Source organism: Syngnathus acus, chromosome 8 (assembly GCF_901709675.1).
Source record: "Syngnathus acus chromosome 8, fSynAcu1.2, whole genome shotgun sequence".
Taxonomy (NCBI): Eukaryota; Metazoa; Chordata; class Actinopteri; order Syngnathiformes; family Syngnathidae; genus Syngnathus; species Syngnathus acus.
The window spans coordinates 4133079-4151471 of NC_051093.1; the positions used below are offsets into that span (position 1 = coordinate 4133079).

General features: G+C 47.4%; 3 protein-coding genes and 1 long non-coding RNA gene across 4 annotated transcripts; 2 read left to right on the top strand and 2 right to left on the bottom strand.

Moving 5' to 3' along the window:
• The first annotated feature begins 64 nt into the window (after positions 1 to 64).
• On the top strand, positions 65 to 1785 carry si:ch73-141c7.1 (coenzyme Q-binding protein COQ10 homolog, mitochondrial). Its single transcript, XM_037256308.1, has 5 exons — positions 65 to 266; positions 676 to 828; positions 919 to 1111; positions 1207 to 1308; positions 1483 to 1785. Exons 1-5 carry the CDS (start codon positions 163 to 165, stop codon positions 1633 to 1635), a joined length of 705 nt encoding a protein of 234 aa, XP_037112203.1. The 5' UTR covers positions 65 to 162; the 3' UTR covers positions 1636 to 1785.
• Positions 1680 to 8209, bottom strand: mylk5 (myosin, light chain kinase 5). The gene is made up of 17 exons (XM_037256302.1): positions 7395 to 8209; positions 6154 to 6297; positions 5935 to 6087; positions 5712 to 5843; positions 5369 to 5404; positions 5011 to 5138; positions 4674 to 4827; positions 4307 to 4609; positions 4114 to 4225; positions 3750 to 3953; positions 3458 to 3675; positions 3103 to 3226; positions 2773 to 2925; positions 2558 to 2687; positions 2413 to 2485; positions 2196 to 2336; positions 1680 to 2122 (listed from the first exon to the last, which is right to left on the bottom strand). Exons 1-17 carry the CDS (start codon positions 7498 to 7500, stop codon positions 1917 to 1919), a joined length of 2517 nt encoding a protein of 838 aa, XP_037112197.1. The 5' UTR covers positions 7501 to 8209; the 3' UTR covers positions 1680 to 1916.
• On the top strand, positions 2634 to 3725 carry LOC119125634. Its single transcript, XR_005098507.1, has 3 exons — positions 2634 to 2723; positions 2795 to 2908; positions 3429 to 3725. It is a non-coding gene; the product is annotated as an uncharacterized LOC119125634 (long non-coding RNA).
• Positions 8210 to 15128: 6919 nt separating the features above from the next.
• fzd2 (frizzled class receptor 2) lies at positions 15129 to 17905 on the bottom strand. The gene has a single exon (XM_037255678.1). It carries the CDS (start codon positions 17748 to 17750, stop codon positions 16116 to 16118), a length of 1635 nt encoding a protein of 544 aa, XP_037111573.1. The 5' UTR covers positions 17751 to 17905; the 3' UTR covers positions 15129 to 16115.
• Between the last annotated feature and the right edge of the window lie 488 nt (positions 17906 to 18393).

Below are 18393 nucleotides of genomic sequence, written 5' to 3' on the forward strand. Positions count from 1 at the left end.
CCAATATCGCGCTGTGATTGGCCAGGGCACGGTGACGTCACCGTCGCTGAGGGCGGTCCCATTTTGGAGTTTTAAAATCAGCCGGTTGGCTATGGGACCGTTTGTTCAAACACCGTCGAGTGAGACTCGATAACGTTTGATTTTGTTAGTATAGAATTGGGTATGTCCCGTAAATCAACTCTACGTCTCGTCGGGACTATTTTGGATGTTCTTGAAGTCCGCTCCGCCAAGTTTATTCGGGGAAAGTCGAAACGAGGAAATGCCAGGTGAGCATTTAAAAATTAAAAGCGATGGCAGATTCACACACGGTCGTTTTTGACTGAAATATCTGCAGATTCGATCGTATATTTGCTTTTTTTCCCGTCCTTTTTACTTTCATGATTGCCATAACTGTACTGTACTCGACTGTACTGTGACATCCTGCCATGACATAGTCTACGATGCCATAGGACGAGATTAAAGTTTGTCAGAAATGTTCCAGGACTGTTGTCAGAAAAGATTTTCCCCTCAATATGGGTCAGATGATAAACCAGGACGATCAACCCCTCTTGCTTGTGTTTTCTTTGTTTAATCTGTCAAAAGATGTGAGAGTTGTGGCATGACTACGTCACTGTGTGCTGTCCTGAAAGTTTTCTGACACATCCTAAATTGTAGCTTGGTGTCTTTTCCTGTTAGACATGTTTGTCTTGATGACTTGCTGACATTAAGGACAGCCACCCTTCCCCATTGTGCTTCCTCCCCCATCAACATCCCCCATCGCACCTTCATCAACTTGGCCGCACCCATCACTCGCCGCAGAACCGAGTACGCCGAGAGTCGAAATTTAAGGTGAGTGACTCGGAATTTGATGTTGGGGTTACATTCACATCCTGCTAGTAGATTCAAGATTGCAAATTCCATCCGCTACGATGCTTCCAGGTACACACCAGAGCAGATGTTCGACATGGTGTCCAACGTGGAACAGTACCAGCACTTTGTGCCATGGTGTAAGAGCTCTCGCGTCATCAGCCGCAAGGGCGGCGGCATTACAGCCGAGCTTGAAATCGGATTTCCACCCGTGGTGGAGCGCTACATCTCCGACGTCACCTTTGTTCCCAATCACCAAGTCAGAGTGAGTCACAGAAACGTTGCTTTTCACCTACCCAGGCTCTGACATCTTTAGGCTTTCCTGAGAAACTTCTTGAACGTGTATTTGTTGTCCAACAGGCGTTGTGCACCGACGGCTCCCTCTTCAGCCATCTTGAGACAATCTGGAGATTTGAGCCAGGACCTGAAGACACACCAGACTCGTGCAAAGTACATTTCTATGTAAGTCCAGTCACGTTTTTCATATCATGGTGGAGGTCTTCTCTCCACTGACTGCTTTTAACAAATGCCAGGAAAGGGAAACTCCCATTGTCATTCTATTTTTAGCACAGATTGGCTGCTGGCTTTTAAAAAACAATACTTCAGCTGTTAACTAATCCTGCCTTCACCTTGCAGGTGTCCTTTGAATTCAAATCGCTGCTTCATTCCCAAATGGCCGGCCTCTTCTTCGATGAGGTGATCAAACAAACGGTCGGTGCTTTTGAGTCACGGGCTGCAGTGCTCTTCGGGCGCAAGCAGGAGGCAACCTTTAAGCGGAGGTCAAAATGATGTCCCCCCCCACCCACGAAGCTATACTTTCACATAGAATTATATATTTATTAGTCACCATCTTATTTATTTTGACTTGTTTGTACACAAATAGTTTTAATCTGTTCACTGCTAGTTTTTTTTTTAATTAAAAAATCTTTTTTAATACCTTCTTTGCTTCTTGATTGACATCTTTTTGGACAGCTTTATAGAGTAGCTGATGTGACCTCTTCAATAGGTTTTGTAGATCCAAAAATGTCACTTTGGAAGGAATTTGTACAAAGTATAAAACAAATTCAGTCTTAATCTCGAACAACGAGCGTTGCAGAGCAGGAGGTCTCTCCGTGGTCATTGGTGGCTTTACAGGTGTAAACGTTAGAGTCGGGTCGGCCCACTTCGGCGAGAATCAGCGTACAGCGGCCATCTTCCTCGTACTCAATCCGGACGTTTGACGACTCCTCCATGGGTTCCTTGCCGCACAGCCACAACACATCCGGGTCAGGATAGCCTAAATTCGACAAAGGTAAGAGAACAGGGCCTGAGTCCAGTTAAGAGTAACTAATATTGATTCGTGCTGATACCTATGAGGTGACAGTCGAGGTGAACACTGCCCCCCGTGGACACCGTCTGGTCCTGCAGGGTCTTGGTAAAGCGTGGGGGTCCCTGCATCTTTTGCTCCAACGAGAGCAGGGCGACTTCCGTCTCTGGTCTCATGGGGCACTCTGAGACAGGAAGGAAGGAAGGATGCGAAACCACTGATAAGAAAATGAAAGTAAAAAAAAACCAATGATGCGTCACCTTCTGCAGGACTGGTGTCGCCTTTACTCAGCAAGGCCATTCTCTTCAACGCCAGCATGGCCTTGCCTGCTTTCTGTGAGGACAACATATAGTTGAAATTCATTCAAAACTGATTGACGAAGAATTTAAAATATGCATTGTTTACCTTCCATTTCTGCCTGGCAAGAAAGCGCTTCATCTTCTCCTTGGGAAGACTCTTGGTGAAGGCGGGAGCTGGCGAATCAAACGCCGCCATCCACGTGTGAGCCAGGGCGTCTTCGCAGGACATGCGTCGCCTACGAGACAGACACAGAGGAAGGCCACAACATTAGGTAGGCCTGCAGACCATCGGATTCCCTGAATGAATTAAGCGGGTATCACTTGGGGTCTTTCTCCAGTAAAGAGCTGATGAAATGTTTGGCCTGCTCCGTGATGTCCCCGAAGCTCTCCTCATCAAACTCCCACTGGGCCGCCGTCACCAAGGCTAACGTGTCGGCGTCGCTGCTTCCCTGGAAAGGTGACTCACCGCTTAGTCTGCAAACACACACACGCATGGACCGACAAAAAGAATGTGCAAGTTCATCATGTGTCCACTAGAGGGCGTTGCTTTAATACGGTGACGGAATGTGACGTCCTGTATGTGTTCAAAGGTCATCTACTATCATCTACTCTTGTGAACTATGAGTTAACAGACAAATATTGCCCACTTACAGAATGTAGCAGATGACGCCGATGCTCCACATGTCCGTGGCCAAACACACGGGCTCATAGTTGATCACCTCCGGGGCCACAAATTCCGGCGTCCCCTGCATCACCCTCAGATCGGTTTTGCCGTCTGCCAGATATGTAAAGCCAACATATGGATTTTTTTTTTTCTTCTACAAATGCAGAAGTAAAGTCAACTTTTCAATCCTGCTCAAAAACTGAAGCAGTGAATTCTCAAAACATCAGTGGGATTGGAATTGAGCCTTGCAGTGAATAGCAAAAATCCTAAAATAGACTTCCACTTTAAATATTTCCTCTCGATGTCTCCTCAGGGTCCAATCAACACCATGAGCACACGTACCGATTTGGGTTGCGAGTCCAAAATCGATAATCTTGACAGCGGTGCCGCTGGTGTCGACGCACACGATGTTCTCGGGTTTGAGGTCCAAGTGGATGATGAGCTGCCGATGCATAAAAGAGACGCCCTGCAGGATTTGCTGCATGTAGCGCACGCTTGCCGTTTCCGTGTGCTCGAAGCTGTCGTCCACAATGCGCTCAAAGAGTTCCCCGCCTGCTATGCTGCACACAGTGTAGCATTAAAAAAAAAACTTTCCTCAATGAAGCAGAGATAAAAGTAGTGCAACGGTACTCACAACTCCATAACCATGACCATTTCGGGTTTATGGTCGTAGGCCGCCAGGCAGCGGACCAGTTTAGGATGGTGGAGCTTGTTCATCAACTCAATCTCCTTCCGGGCCGCCTCCCTCTCCTTCGTGCGTCGGCCTTTGTAGAACTTTCCGGCACACACTCGGCCGCTAAGCCGGTGCTTCAGCTTGAACACCAGGCCAAACTTTCCCCTGTGAAGTCAACATTTAGGGCTGTTATGCTAGCTAATATAATTGATTCGATTTATCTAGCCCTTAATCAATTTGATTACAGGGTGTCGCAATACATTTGCCCACGTCTCAACTGTAGCTAAAGAGCAGATCATGCCCGCACACGCTTTTAATTGCTCACATCCCGAGCTTCTCCTGCACTTCGTAGTGGTCTGTGACTTTGTGCGCCGTGTCGATAGAGACGAAGACCTCGGGGGTCTCTTCTTCCTCTTCTCCGTGTGCTGCTTTGAATTCTGGATGGATAAGAAGTCCTCTTAGCAACCATCTTCTCCTATAAGGCTTTTTCTCCCAAAAGGAATCAAGGAAGTGCTCACCCATGGTGACCCCGGGCGATGCTGGACCGGGCTCACTGACCCCCACCGCGTTGTAGGCCCGAACCCGGAAGCAGTACTCCTGCCTGGGCTGCAGGCCACCGCACACCCTGTACGACGTGCTGGCGCACTGGGCCGTGAGTTCGCTCCAGTGGTGTTCCTCGGGCGGACCCTCGGGTCGGACCTCAACCACGTAGCCCAGCACGGCGCTGCCCCCGTCGTAGCAGGGCCCCGACCAGGACAGAACGAGGGTGCCGGGGGACACCAGGGAGACGAGAGGACAGGAGGCGGGAGGCTGAGGCCTGTCTGGTGAACACGGTGTTTAGTCACAATGCTGCACTTGTGTGTGCGTGTGCGTGTGTGTCCTTACCTATGACAGAAATGGTGAGCGTGTGCTGGGCTGAGCTCTTGCGATCCTTGACCACCACAGTGTAGCGGCCCGTGTGCTGTGCTGCCGCCTCCGCCAAGACCAACGTGCTACTCTCATCTGAGTTCTCGGTCCAAACCTCCGGACTGTCCACTAGCTGTTTTTGAGTCAAAACAACACGCGCGCTCGTCAATACATGCTTACATGAGAGGTCATCGGGGTCAGAGCAGAAAATTACCCAATTATTATTATATTTTTGTCATTTTTGTGTGACAGTCAAGTTTCTAATAAACGATGAATTTGAGGCCATTCATACAAGACAATCATGACTTAACAGCACCTGTTCTTTATTTCGGATCCAGCAGGACACCACAGGGGGGCTGCCGGTGAATCGACACGTGACCCTCGCCGGATGTCCCGCTGTCACCTCCACGAATTGCGGCGGGTTCTCCAAGCGCAACATCGGACCTGCCCGGATGAGTGCCAAAAAATATATATTGTAAACCCCGTCGCTCTTAAGTCTCTTTCGTATCAAGACATTCTAATACACTTCAACATCCTGTAGGTGTCACGGCCGGCGTACCGAGACTTTTATTCATTTATTACTGTCCACACCCGCAAATAAAAAGTAAAATGAAGCACAGCAAGTCACAGCAGTAGAAGTAAGGAGTAGAAAACAAAGAATAACAAAATCTTACCTGTCCCTGAGTTGGCTTTCTTCTTCGGAATGACCTCTGCAAGGGAAAGACGGGATATTTATAAAGGAGTGGGGTGCTATTGTAGTATTGACTTCCCTTTATGCCACTTGTAATCTTTGGAGAAATTTCCTGAAGTCTCTGGAGCGCCGGAGATGACGCGTTTTCCTGTTTTTGCTTCCGTAAGATATTTGCTCAAGGGGTCCTTTTTTGGAGGACCCTTGGAGATTTTCAAAATGGCTTCTTTTTTTGTGGGTTCAATCATTCTATACGTGCCAACCAAAATTAGTTAAACTGCTGGCTTTGGGGGATTTTTTTTCAATGCTAATAATTAAAAAAAAAAAACCTCTTGGAGAAGCGACTGGACTCTGCGGGTCTGAACTCGTAGGGGAAGTACCAGTGGAGCCTCTGGAGTTGTCATTCACACTTGCCTCATTTGCAGAAGCTCGACTCTGCACGCCACAAATAGTTTCAAAGTCTGTTGGGTCACAAAATGGCAAGATAAGAGTTTTATAATGTGACAAGACAAGCGCAGCTAGATGACATTCTTCATTCTAATTGGTTCTCGCCTGTGACAAAGACAGCAGCGCAACAGGAAGTCTTCCCCGACGCGTTTTCCGCCACGCAGGTATACGCGCCGGCATCCTCCGGCAGACACTCGCGCACGACCAAGCTGACGTTGCCTTCATCCAGACTGGGAATTCCAAAACGGGCTGCCTCACCTGAAAGTTCACACCGAGAAAAGTGCTCATATCTATATTTTTTTATTTTGACAGATCGTTCCTCACCGTTGTGCAACCACGTGACTTTGATGGGTCGACTCCCAGAGACGACGCCGCTTAGGGTGATATCGTCGCCTTCATCCACGCAGCAGTCACGCAAAGGGCGCACGAAGACCGGTGGGTCGCCGCGCTGGTGAGAGGGAGGAGCGCCTGGACGGTGCGCAAACGCCAAAGTTTACTGTATACAATTGCAGGTCGTGCTAAATAGTGGCCTTGTGCGCTCAAAGCACACAAGTAAAACTCTAAACCACAGGTGTCAAAGTCAAGGCCCGGGGGCCAGAAACGGCCCCCCATATTTTATGTGGCCCGCGAAGACAAATTGTGCATCAAATTCGTGTCATTACTAGAATTGCAAATTGTCTTCCCTTTTAATAATAATATATATATATATATATATATATATAATTTTTTTTTTTTTTAAATATTTGAGCAGTTTTTACTCGTCTGATTTGAAAACGAGTTATTTGTTAGTTTGTTTTGTAGCTTTTACTGTATATAATATGAGGTGCTCATACATTTATTTGGGTTAACAGTCATAATGGCCCTCGGAAAGAAGCTATGACTACAATGCGGCCCGTGAAAAAAATTAGTACGACACCCCTGCTCTAAACATTAGCTTGCTTATTGATAGGATCAACATATCTGTAAAACCGAAAGGAATTTAAATGTATTCTGTAACATGCCACAGGCCAAAGCAGCATTAATGACCTCATTACTCGAACTCAGTATTTGGCAAGCAGTACCTCACCATTTTTATCAAATGAGTCATTTCAGCTTTTTAACAGAAGCTAATTATTAACAATTGAGGAATAATTTACATCCTTCAGCCATCTAGCTGCAGGAAATGCCGAATAACTGTCAACAAACATCACTTGTGTTATGATAGACCTTTTCAGCACACTAACAAGCTTCATTGACATCAGGACGCTATCAATCTCAAGACAGAAGGAAACTCTTTGTCGCAACTTGTTGCTTTGAACAAAAATAACATTGCTAAGAACACTTTGAGATGACATATGTGCAGAGGCTTGTTAAAGAAACTCAACCAGAAAGGGAATGCAATCGCAAAAATATGACATACATATAACACATTACTTGTATTAAATATGAAATATGACAAAAGGAAAGGAAAACAGCACCATTTAGTGTGTTAACTTAAGAGGGTTTAAGTCTGGAAAGAAACTTCTTGTCTCATTTTATTGCTGCATGATCGATCAAGTGATCGAATAACCAAGCAGCGCACTCACCCGCATCTGTCGTCACGCTCTCTGAGCTTCTCGGTGCACTCCCAGACTTGATGTGCATCCTGAAGGTAGACACATAACGCCGCTGTCCTCCTGCGTCCATGCTCATGATGATGTCCGCTTCCTCTTATGATCTGCTTGTATTTAGAATCTCATTTCCCCCCGGCAGCCGACTTCCTGTCTTCTTGCGGCCGACGTGTGACAAAACAAGACCGGCTTACTGTGCGTCCTCGCAACCACCCCCAGCGAGATCCAGCTAGACTCCGCCCTCCCACCAGCAGCGCTACCATCAACCTGCCCGCTACATGCACCTTATCTACGCTCAAAAGACCTTTCAGCATATCAACACAAGGTGGAGACGTATCTAGAGCCACCCAGCCAAAGGTCTCATTGTGCTCATTATTTGTTCTGCTGTTTGCTGCGGGTGACTTGTCAAACAGAAGAGTGTGTTGGTGACCTGTGGAGGCGGGGTCAGCGCCCACTTGTGGGCTGTAAAAAGTCTCATAAATGTTCAACTGTGCAGATATGATGTCATCCACCTGTAGAAGAAGATGCCTTGGAGGCCCCCCTGTGGGGAACATCTGCTCTTCAGGTGGCACTTCAACTGGCATTTGTGGATATCACACCAATGACCCCCCCCTCCCCTTGCTCAAATTCCACACCAGTGAGCTCACAGAAGACTGCAAGGGGCTCAGATTCCCCAAATCAAACACTGGAAAACACAAAGGCTGTCATTATAAGGTTTAAACCGTTTTTCTCCAAACCAGGAATGAGGACATTTTACAGTAAATTCACCCAAAAAAGGAATTTTGGAGTAACAAAAAAAAAAAAGACACTTTTCTATTAAAATAGATAAATAAAATGTTGAAAAGTCGGGTCTCAGAGCAGACACAATAGAGCAATAGAGTCTGGAGCCGCTCCCAACGCCTCCGCCGAGTGGTCTCCCCCCTCGACGGGCCTGATGGAATGCTTGCGGGCGGTCTCGCTCTCTCTCTCTCTCATCCCTGGAAAAACAACCACTGTGATTTGCAATTATCCCACCACGGCCGCTCCAGTGTCAGCATGAACACGGGTCCAGATGGGGCCTCCAGATTCACACGAAAGAGGGAGGAAAGAAATTTCCCTGGAAACTAAAGTAGTCCTTTGATCTGACGAAATTTCAACTGAAAAAAAGAGAACATTTTTGGGTTACCGTTAAATGCAAGACTGCATGTTGTTAGGGCATGCAAGAAACAAGATGATGATCTCATTTCTTATCTGCATTCTTCATTGAGGAAGTGGTTGCTGCAAAGACCAGAAACAGTGTGGGCACTTTTGCTGTCAAGCCGTTCATCATTTCATGGCGTGTAAATTGCTCATGCTTGAAATGAAGCAATTTTATCCCGTTTTCTCAGTTACTTATTAAGATGGAATGAAAAGCCTCTCACACATATTTCCATGTTTGCCTTGCCCATGGTTGTTTGGTGATATCAACATACTGTAGCCCAAACAGCACTCAAATTGGGCTATTTTAACAGATTGGTTTGTGACGTCACTAACCCCGCCTTTTTCGGGTTGTGACTCCACCCTCATAATTTTGTTGTGTGCCTGCAAAGCTTATATGTAAGGGCTTCAAGTTTTGCAATTTTGACACCTTCTTACAATTACAGTTTATTTAAATTAATTCCTTGGTAGACGTTTGTCAAAGTGCAAACAGTGGAATTCACTGAATTGAATGATTGCAACCTCAAACCAACATGGCTGACTACCTGTGCAAGGTGAGTAGGTAAGTCCTCAAAACTTTTTCATGCATTCTGTTATGGTAGACGTATCAAACCAATTTAGTGTTGCCCAATGTAATAGTTGTCAATGGCTGACTTTTTGTCAACTTTCTGGGGGGGCAACTGAGTGAGAAATGATTGTTTGAAACCAAAATAGTTGACTTCCTGTTCAATTCATAGGTCCTTGACCTTTTTTGTGTATCCTGTTATGAAGGACGTCCAACATCGTGTTTATTAGAGCAACAGATTTTTTTTCCCCACCCAATTTGCCAGAGGCTTTCTACTGAATGAGCTTAGAGCAGTGTTTCCCAACCTTTTTTCATTCACGGCACACCTTTTCATTGGAAAAAATCTCGCGGCACACCGCCAACAAAAATCTGTTATGCTCCTATATTAAAATCAGTTATATTACAACGAAAGACGTAAAGTCCTATTCCTATATATATGTATGGAGAGTCGAATAATTTAATAGAAATAAATACTAAATATTCTTTAAATTGTATTCCTTTTTTGAAATAAAAGTGACAGTTTTTTAAAAAGGTTTTAGACGGTGTAAGAAATAAACTATTTAAAGTGATTGTGATTAAAATAAAAGAATCAACGTGATTTTGTTTACTGTTTTAGACTAGGTCTATAAATATTGCAACAATAAGAACAAAGTCACTTTTAAAGACGCTCTGCTGTTCTGACAGCAGCTCAGTGGCTATCACAGTCCAGTGTGCCGCGGCACCCCGGTTGAAAAACACTGTATTAGAGCAACTGATTTTTTCCCCCCACCCAATTTGCCAGAGGCTGCTACTGAATGAGCTTTGAGCATTCGGAACTCGAAAAATACACCATCGGTGTCCAATTGAGCTGCACTGCCCTCTATCGTCCATTTACCCGCACTACAACACTTTTTCTTAGGACGTGGTAAATAAAGATGTTGTTGCTCGCACTCAAGAAGTTGTCCTTGTTGTGCCTGCACTCAACTTTCAGCAGTGGCATGACCAATCTTGCAAGGGGCTGTGAAACTCGACCTTTGACCCTACTTCTGCTCCTCCCAGACGCATGGAAACTAAATGTCAGCCACTTAATTCTCATACTATTATTTTTCCCCGCGAAAACTACACCAACAAAGAACAAACTATCAATTTTTTTTGCAGCGTTACAACGTTTTGAAAACAAAAATTAACCCCCCAATTAATATTTCTTGTAATATCTTAGTCTAATAACTATCTCTTAGTTGACTTTCTTGTTGTAGTAAACGCATTTTGACACCAGACGGCGCTATTTACCATGACAACTGCGTGCCCTAGGACATGGAACCAGCCGAAAACAAACGTTTCGAGAGAAATTCAAATTTAGCAATCATCTCCTCACGCAGCCAATGTCTTTTAAATGGGCCTCAATTGCTATGCTCACTGTTAGAGAGAAACAACAGCTCATATTCAGTTTTGCAACCAGCTTTGATAAAGTATTGGGACACACCTTTCCCTGAATCTTATCCTTCAAGACTTATGCTTTCAATAATGCAAGGCTCTTGAATTAGGTAGTGCTTGGATGAGTTTGGTGTGAAAAAACAAGCAAATTTTTGTCAAGAAGTGTTCATTTTATCTCAACAAATACTTCTATATTCTAGGTGTCAAAGTCAAGGCCAGGGGGCCAAACCCGGCCCGTGACATTCTTTTATGTGGCCAGTGAAGACAAATCAGATCTCATGTTTCTTTAGAATAAATGCACCATTATTTACTGTTCTGGTGCTGATGTTTTGGTTAGCATCTGAAATAATTTCAGTTATTGATGGGACAACTGAGGTTTATAACAGAGAGAGGCTTTTAATTGTCATAGACCAATGATTAATTGTACTAGTGCTATAATCACATAGCCCAGCACACAAACCTATTTTTTTTTTTGTGACTATGTGCACCTTTGGGCTGGCTGCCGCTGTGCTGTCAGGCCCACATGGAAGTGATTACATGAAATTACAGAGATCCTACAGAGCTTGAGAGCCCTCCTATAACCGCTCGCTCATTCATCTTGGATGTGCAGCCATGAACACCAGCTCAGCAAGCGGCGCAGGGCGCAAGCGAACACACACAGAGGTCGAGGAGAAGCACACACACAAACACACGCACACACCTTGCCCGAAGCTGTTCATTCCCCTTTTGGCTGTGTCGGGACAAGGCTGCAGTGTGCCTCTCTCCCCGCTGCCCTCTCCCTCTCTCTCCTGGACGGGGCCAGGGCTGTAAATTCCTCAGACAGGGCTGTTTAGGGGGCCTCCATTTAAACAGCGGGTTGGGAGGGGCGGGGGCTGGAGTGTGGTGGTGGTGGGGAGGGCAATGCTCGCCAGAGAGGAGCCTACTCAATAAGTCATCATCAACCCCCCCCCCCCCCGGCTCCGCAGACACTCATGGGAGAGAAATTATAGTGCCATACCGGATTAGAGCATTTGCGTGTGTCTGTTTGGGAGGGGGCGGGAAGGAGGGGGCGGGGTTAACCTGCTGCACATACAGGTGTCCTAAGGGCGGCATGCATGGACCAATGAGAATCAGGTTTACTGGATTCTTGGATAAACAACTATAATCTCGTAATATTCTGACTTTTTCTGAAAAAAAAAAAAGTTTTTGCATGTTTCGTGTTGCCCCTTTACCACCGCAGCAAGTCACTGACGATTCATTTTGGGACGTCCATGTTTTTATTACAGCGCATATCCGACAACAAAATGCTTCCCTAAATATCCGCAACGGCTGCTTGTTGTCATAAGTGTGAACATCTTCAGCTTCCTAAGAGCAAACATTGCAACATGGCCACAGAGCGCTTGAATTGTCCGACACAATAACGTGTTGCCTCCTTGTCTGTTATCATTTGCTACTGCAGCTTTGGAGACAGTGGCGAGCATGTGTTTGCGCTGTGGTATCTGGTTGCACATTTACCATTCCAATGCCTGCATGCACACACACACACACACGCACACACACACAAACACTCCTCCCAATCAAGCCCATTATTATCCCAGGCATGCTCCAGGCTCCCAAAATATCTGTCAGACAGCTGTCGGCACCTCTTGGCTTAGCAGCTGGAGGGGCTCTTGAAGTCGTCCTTCTTCTTCTTCGTCTTCTTTCCTGATAACATACACAGCCTTCTGGACCAGATACCTCGCCTGCCATTGTACGGCACCCAGCAGCGCCCCGACCCCCGTTTCCACTCTAATGGACTCCCCCGAGCAGCCTACGAGCAATAAAAAAGCAGACAAATGGAGTGCAGCAGGCGTGAAAATGAGCCACCAGGAAAAGCAAAGCACGGGGAGGAAGGCCACCCTCCAATTACTATTAAAGCTAAGGCGTGACCGACATGTTGATCTAATTATCAAGGCAATATGGTGGAAGACTTGTCAATCCTGTTAATCGCCACTTTGGTCATTTCTGTTGGGCACGGAAAGAAAACCAAACTTTGCTAGTCCTTAAATATTAGTAGGTGAAATCATGGCTGATGTCAGAACCTGAGTAACACCCAGGTTTTGATAGCTAGGCCTTGCCGACTCACTGCCAGCGAATGTCTTTGACGCTATTTCGGCTGACCGCGCATTTTGAACATTGCAAGAAAAGTGAGTCTGTGCGGCTGTATCACAATCCTTCATCGCGGTTAGCGTCTGGCGTCCAAGTCCAAACTGTGATGCGCCAGCGTGCTGAGCTCAGCCCAATTCTCAACGGCGGCCATCGGAACGCATCGAGAGGAGGAGGGGGGGAACATCTTGGACTTCCTTTGGAGATTTCAAGGGCGAGCGCGATAGATGTGTTCTGGAAAATGTCCATAGCTCCCTTATGGTTCATCATAATGTATGACTGCAACTAATCCAGAGTGCAGAGGTTGAGTTCTTGTTGGGCCCGTGCCAGGTTGTGATGAGAAACAGGCTCGGTTGCTTGTCTGCAAGTCCCCCCCCCCCCCTCCTTTGTCTTCAAACCACCTATTACACAAGCCTTAGAGGGATAAGGCAGCGCGTCTCCAAAGAGTTAAAACAGGCCACTCATAACTTGATCCGTCTCTGAGGAGGCCCGCTTCCATTCAGAACCACATGACAATAAAGGTCTCCGGGAGCATTCTTCCGGCTTGTCCCTTCTTGCCCCCGAGCGAGCAAGGGAAAAACAAAATCCGAGACGAGCGACACCCGAAGGAGCGGGTGTCGACGGAAAAGTGAAGGGCGCTTGAATGATCCCGTCCGCAGTTTGGCGAGGCTTCATTATCATCATCATCATCAGCGTCAGCCAGGCAAGACGCCGGCAGACGGCAACCTGGATGAGTCAACGGCAAAGCATCTGATTCTTTTTCCAGATGTTTGAAGGTCTCACGCAATAACCTTTAGCTCAAATATCAACATCATCAGGAAGAATGCGCGCCTATTTTCCCTCTTGGATGCAGACAAAAGGATTTGAGCGCGCTGGATTAGAAAGTGAACACAGGCCTGCCTGCTTGTTCAAAGGCCAGGTTTGCCTGATGTGAAAAAAAGGAGCCGGGAGGGGCTACATTTTGAAAACAAAACATTAATCAAGAACCCACCAAAAATTTGTCTTGGTGCTAGTTAGTGTCAGTTACTGTCGTATTTTCCATTTGATGATTTGCGGCCTGGTAATTGGCAGTCCGACCTTAAGACCTTTTTTCGCACAAAGTGTAGAGCGTCATGACAGAAACATTTTTTGGAGGTTTTGCCGGTGGAGAGAAAAAAAAAAGTTTTTAGGTGGTTCTTGATGTCAAACATTCTGGATTAATTTGATTTTCCGACTTGACTGTACGTTACATTTTGCTAACATGAAGAAGGAAAAAGCTGCTTTTATAACAGGGGTGTGTTCTCCAGGTTTTCCATCAGGCTCTCCAAAGCCCTAAAACAATCCCTCTCGGCGTCCTCTGAGCCCATTCTCCCTCGCTCGCCTCTCTGCTTGGGTGCAAAGCCAAACAAGCCGGCCATTAAGTTGAGTTAAGCGCAGGAAGTGGAGGGAGGCAGAGGTGGGAGGGGCCGGGGGTCTTTGGGGGCCAGGCGGCAGTGTTTACAAGGAGCTAGTCAGGTTTCAGCAAGACTTTGAAGTAAGCGGCGCACTGGAGACTGTCTGTCACTGGAGGCCGAGGCCTAGCGCCGCTCCACTGACTCACTCACATTCCCCCCATTCATCTGAGCGAAGAGAGGAGGAAAGCAAGGAGGGGGAGGCGGACGAGGGCTAGAATAGACAGCCAGAAAGAGAAGCACAGGTCGATTTATGTCTCACCCCTCCCCTCTCTCTTTCTCGGAGTATCTCTTCCTACCTTTCATCAAGTCTAAGCGTCTGTTGTTCAAGCCCATCCGTAGCCAAGCCCTGATAAGAAGACAAGAAAGACGCTCTTGTGCACCAGGTCACAGGAGAGCGCATGGAAACGGTAAACTAATACGATTACAAGCACGCACACAATGGAGGCCTACCCCCCCCCGAAGCCTCCCTGCCCGCGAGGCGAGAGGATCGGCTTCCCAGCTCTCCCTCCCCGGCAGCCAAATACACACGTACGCACGCATCCACGACGGAGAGATGCGTCCATTGGAGCCGAGAAGCGCAGCTTGGGGGATTCCAGCTTGGCAGCTGAGATGTAACGCTGAAACCACCTTTTTTTTTTTTAGATTCCCTCCAACAGGCGGGCGGGAAGGCTTTCACGCCTATCCGATGGCGCGGGCGTTGCTCGCCAGATGATCCCTGTGTTGTTTTAACCGCGGCCTTTCGAACAAAAGGGTTTTTTTTTTTTTTTTTTTTGCACTTGGTGTTGTGTGAGGTGGGCCACCATTTGGAGAGGTCACGTTCTCACAGGTCGCAAAATGTTTCACAACCTCCACACAAAAAAAAAAGCGATTCACAGGAATTGTTTTGGTTAGCTTTCTTTTTTTTAGCAATCCTAAAAGTCATCCACAAAAAAACCATTCGTCTCCTGAGACTTTTTTGTGTGATGATAACCATAGAACAGGAAATACATACAATATATGAACAGTTTGACAAGTATGTGTTTAATGTGAACATTTGAATTGACACATTTCCTTTGGTTTGACGTAATCTCGGGACAATTTAGTAGGAAACTGTACAAAAACGCACAATGAGTATTCCAACGGCACATAATTAGTCTCACAGTATTTCAACAAAGAAGTATTTTTAGTTTTATTGTCATCACACTGATGTTTACATTATGCATAGCTGCGAGGCAAAACACTATTTTACTCGCCCGCAGAGACAAGTCGTGCCACGTTCGATGTCCGCTTGACATAATGCCGCTGAATGACGCTTCCTGTCCGCCCGCATTTGAAACACGAGATGAAATCTCCCCATTGGTGATGTTATTCCATTTTGGAAAGAACTCCCAGGAGAGAAAGAAATGGGAATAGAGCAAGTATGAATGCCTGACATCTTTAAATTATTCTGAAATATTTGTTTAAATACAAACTAAAATGTGATTTTTTTTATGTTAGTTGTTTAACTACATAAGAGTATTTAGTAGCTTCCATATAAAGTGACTACATACCATAATAAAGTAGGTCAGAGTTCTTGTCAATGTTATTTAAAGAAAAAAAAAAGGGGAGGGGAGGGGGGGTCAGGTCTATTTGGCTTTGTTGCAGTGCAAAAGAGAAGCAGGTACACTGACAGTTAAGCAGAAGTATTTTTTTTTTTAAATACAAATATATAATTTCATGTTTTTACAATTCCTATTTACACTTGGATTTAATTACATGTGAAATACTCGCGCTCCTGTCCTGGCTGCAAGCAGGAGGGGGAAAGATGAGGAGGTGAGCATTTCAGCACATGGCCATGTCGGCCATGTTTGTTGTGTGTTTGTTCATTCAGGCTGTCCCGTTCAGGCCTCGTTAATCCAGCTCGCTGCTGCTTTTTCAGCGTGCCCGAGAACGCGCCCCCCCCCTCCTCGCAGCCGCCACGGAAAGCACAAATCGGTCCGTCCAAGAGCTTGCGGCGAGCCCTTCATCCTACACGGTGGTCTCTCCGTGTTTGCCGTTTGTCAGCCGGGTGTAAAACTTGTGCCAGGAGTGCAGCGTTTTCCCGGACCAGATCCAGAAACCGGACGTGATGCCCACAATGAGCGTCATCAGGTACTTGATCATGTAGACGGTGAAGTCCGGGGTCATGCGGGGCCCCGTCTGCGCCGGGCACGGGATGGCCAGGCTCCTGCAGCTGTGGCTGACCCAGCTGCGCTCCCAGTGCGGGCGGAAGGCCTGCTCGTAGAAGAAGCAGGCGATCACGATGGTGGCGGGCACGGTGTAGAGCACGCTGAAGACGCCGATGCGCACCATGAGGCGCTCCAGCTTCTCCGTCTTGGTGCCGTCGTGCTTCATGATGGTGCGGATGCGGAAGAGCGACACGAAGCCGGCCAGTAGGAAGGAGGTCCCGATGAAGAGGTAGATGAAGAGCGGCGCCAGGACGAAACCTCGCAGGGGGTCCAGGTTGCTGAGACTGACGAAGCACACGCCGCTCAGCACGTCGCCCTCGATCTGCCCGATGGCCAGGATGCTGATGGTTTTGACGGCCGGCACCGCCCAAGCCGCCAGGTGGAAGTACTGGGAGTGGGCCTCGATGGCCTCGTGGCCCCACTTCATCCCCGCCGCCAGGAACCAGGTGAGGGACAGGATGACCCACCAGATGGAGCTGGCCATGCTAAAGAAGTAGAGCATCATGAAGAGAATGGTGCAGCCTTCCTTCTTGGTGCCCTGGACGATCGTCTTGTAGCCATCCGGGTTGAAGCTCTCGTTGCACACCACTTTGTCGCCCAGGAAGAAGCCCGCGATGTAAGCGATGGAGACCATGGTGTAGCAGCCCGACAGGAAGATAATGGGCCTCTCGGGGTACCGGAAGCGCTGCATGTCCACTAAATACGTGGTGACCGTGAATAAGGTGGACGCGCAGCACAGGACCGACCAGATCAGAATCCAGATGCGTGAGAAGTGGATCTCCTTGTCGGTGAAAAACATGTACCCGCCGCCCCGGGCCGGCTCGCACGGAGCCGCGCAGTCCTTCTCCTCCAGGAACATGTAGTTTAGGTAGGGGGGCACCACCAGCGCGGCAGGGCAACGGAAAACCCTGTCATGGCCGGGGACCACTGAAACCCCCTGGGTGCCGGGGACGGGCAACGGCGGGACGGTGGCGGTTGACGAGTCGTTCTGCCCCACGCAGATCTGACCGTCGCCCAGCACGGGAAAGTTCTCGCAGCGGAGTCGGTCCGGCCATTGGAAGCCAAACTTGTTCATGAGGGCCTCGCAGCCCTGTTTGGCCCTCTCGCAGATGGACCTGCAAGGCGGGATGGCCTTCTCCAGGACAGTGCAAACCGGCGCGTACATGGAGCACAGGAAGAATTTCAAGTCCGGGGAGCACTGTACCTTCACCAACGGGTAAAACTGGTGCACCTCCAGCCCTGCGTCGTCTTGGTTGTAGTGGCCCACCAAGTTGGGCATGATGGTTTGGTTGTAGGCGATGTCGTTGCACAGGGGTATGGAGATCGGTTGGCAGAATCCATGCTCCGGGATGACAATTCCGTTGTCTCCTTGATACTGAGCTGATACCACCACAGACAGCAAGAGAAGGACAGACCAACTCCCACACAAAATCATCTCTCCAAGTTTTAAGACCTTAGTCAGAGAATTCAATAAAAAGCCTCATGAAGTAGGCTCAATGGTGTAAAAAGTTGTATACGCTGATCATTCAACGCGAGCGTCGCTCTCTTTGTGTTTGCTCTTCTCTTGGAGCGCTGCTGGCTAACTTTTCTTTTCCCTAACTTCTATTATCCCTGTTGGATCCTGCAACGAGAAGCGCCTTATCCGGGAAATCCGTTCAAAATAAAGATGAGACGGCCATTTTCTCAAAACGCGGCGTCGTTTACTATGTACGGCGACAGAAATAAGCGTCAATGCTGCTACTGTGGCCCGTCAAATTGATTTTGGCAGTTATGCTCACTTTTAATGTGAATAAGAGATGGCTAAGACGAGGTCTTGATAGTTTGGCAAAGTTGCTTTGTTTTATTTTGAAGCTCGCTCTTAGGAACATGTAGCGTTTTCGTCAAACTTGACACAACAGCTGGATTCCGCGGCCCAACCAGACCTACGGGTTTTCCAGTGCGTGGATGAGGAGGAGGAGGTCCCCATCTAGTGTTCACATCATGTTCACCGTCCACTTCATCAATGATCGAAAGGATTGGAAATGATTGACATTAATCGCACCAAAACATGGATTACATTCCCCACGGCACGAACCAAA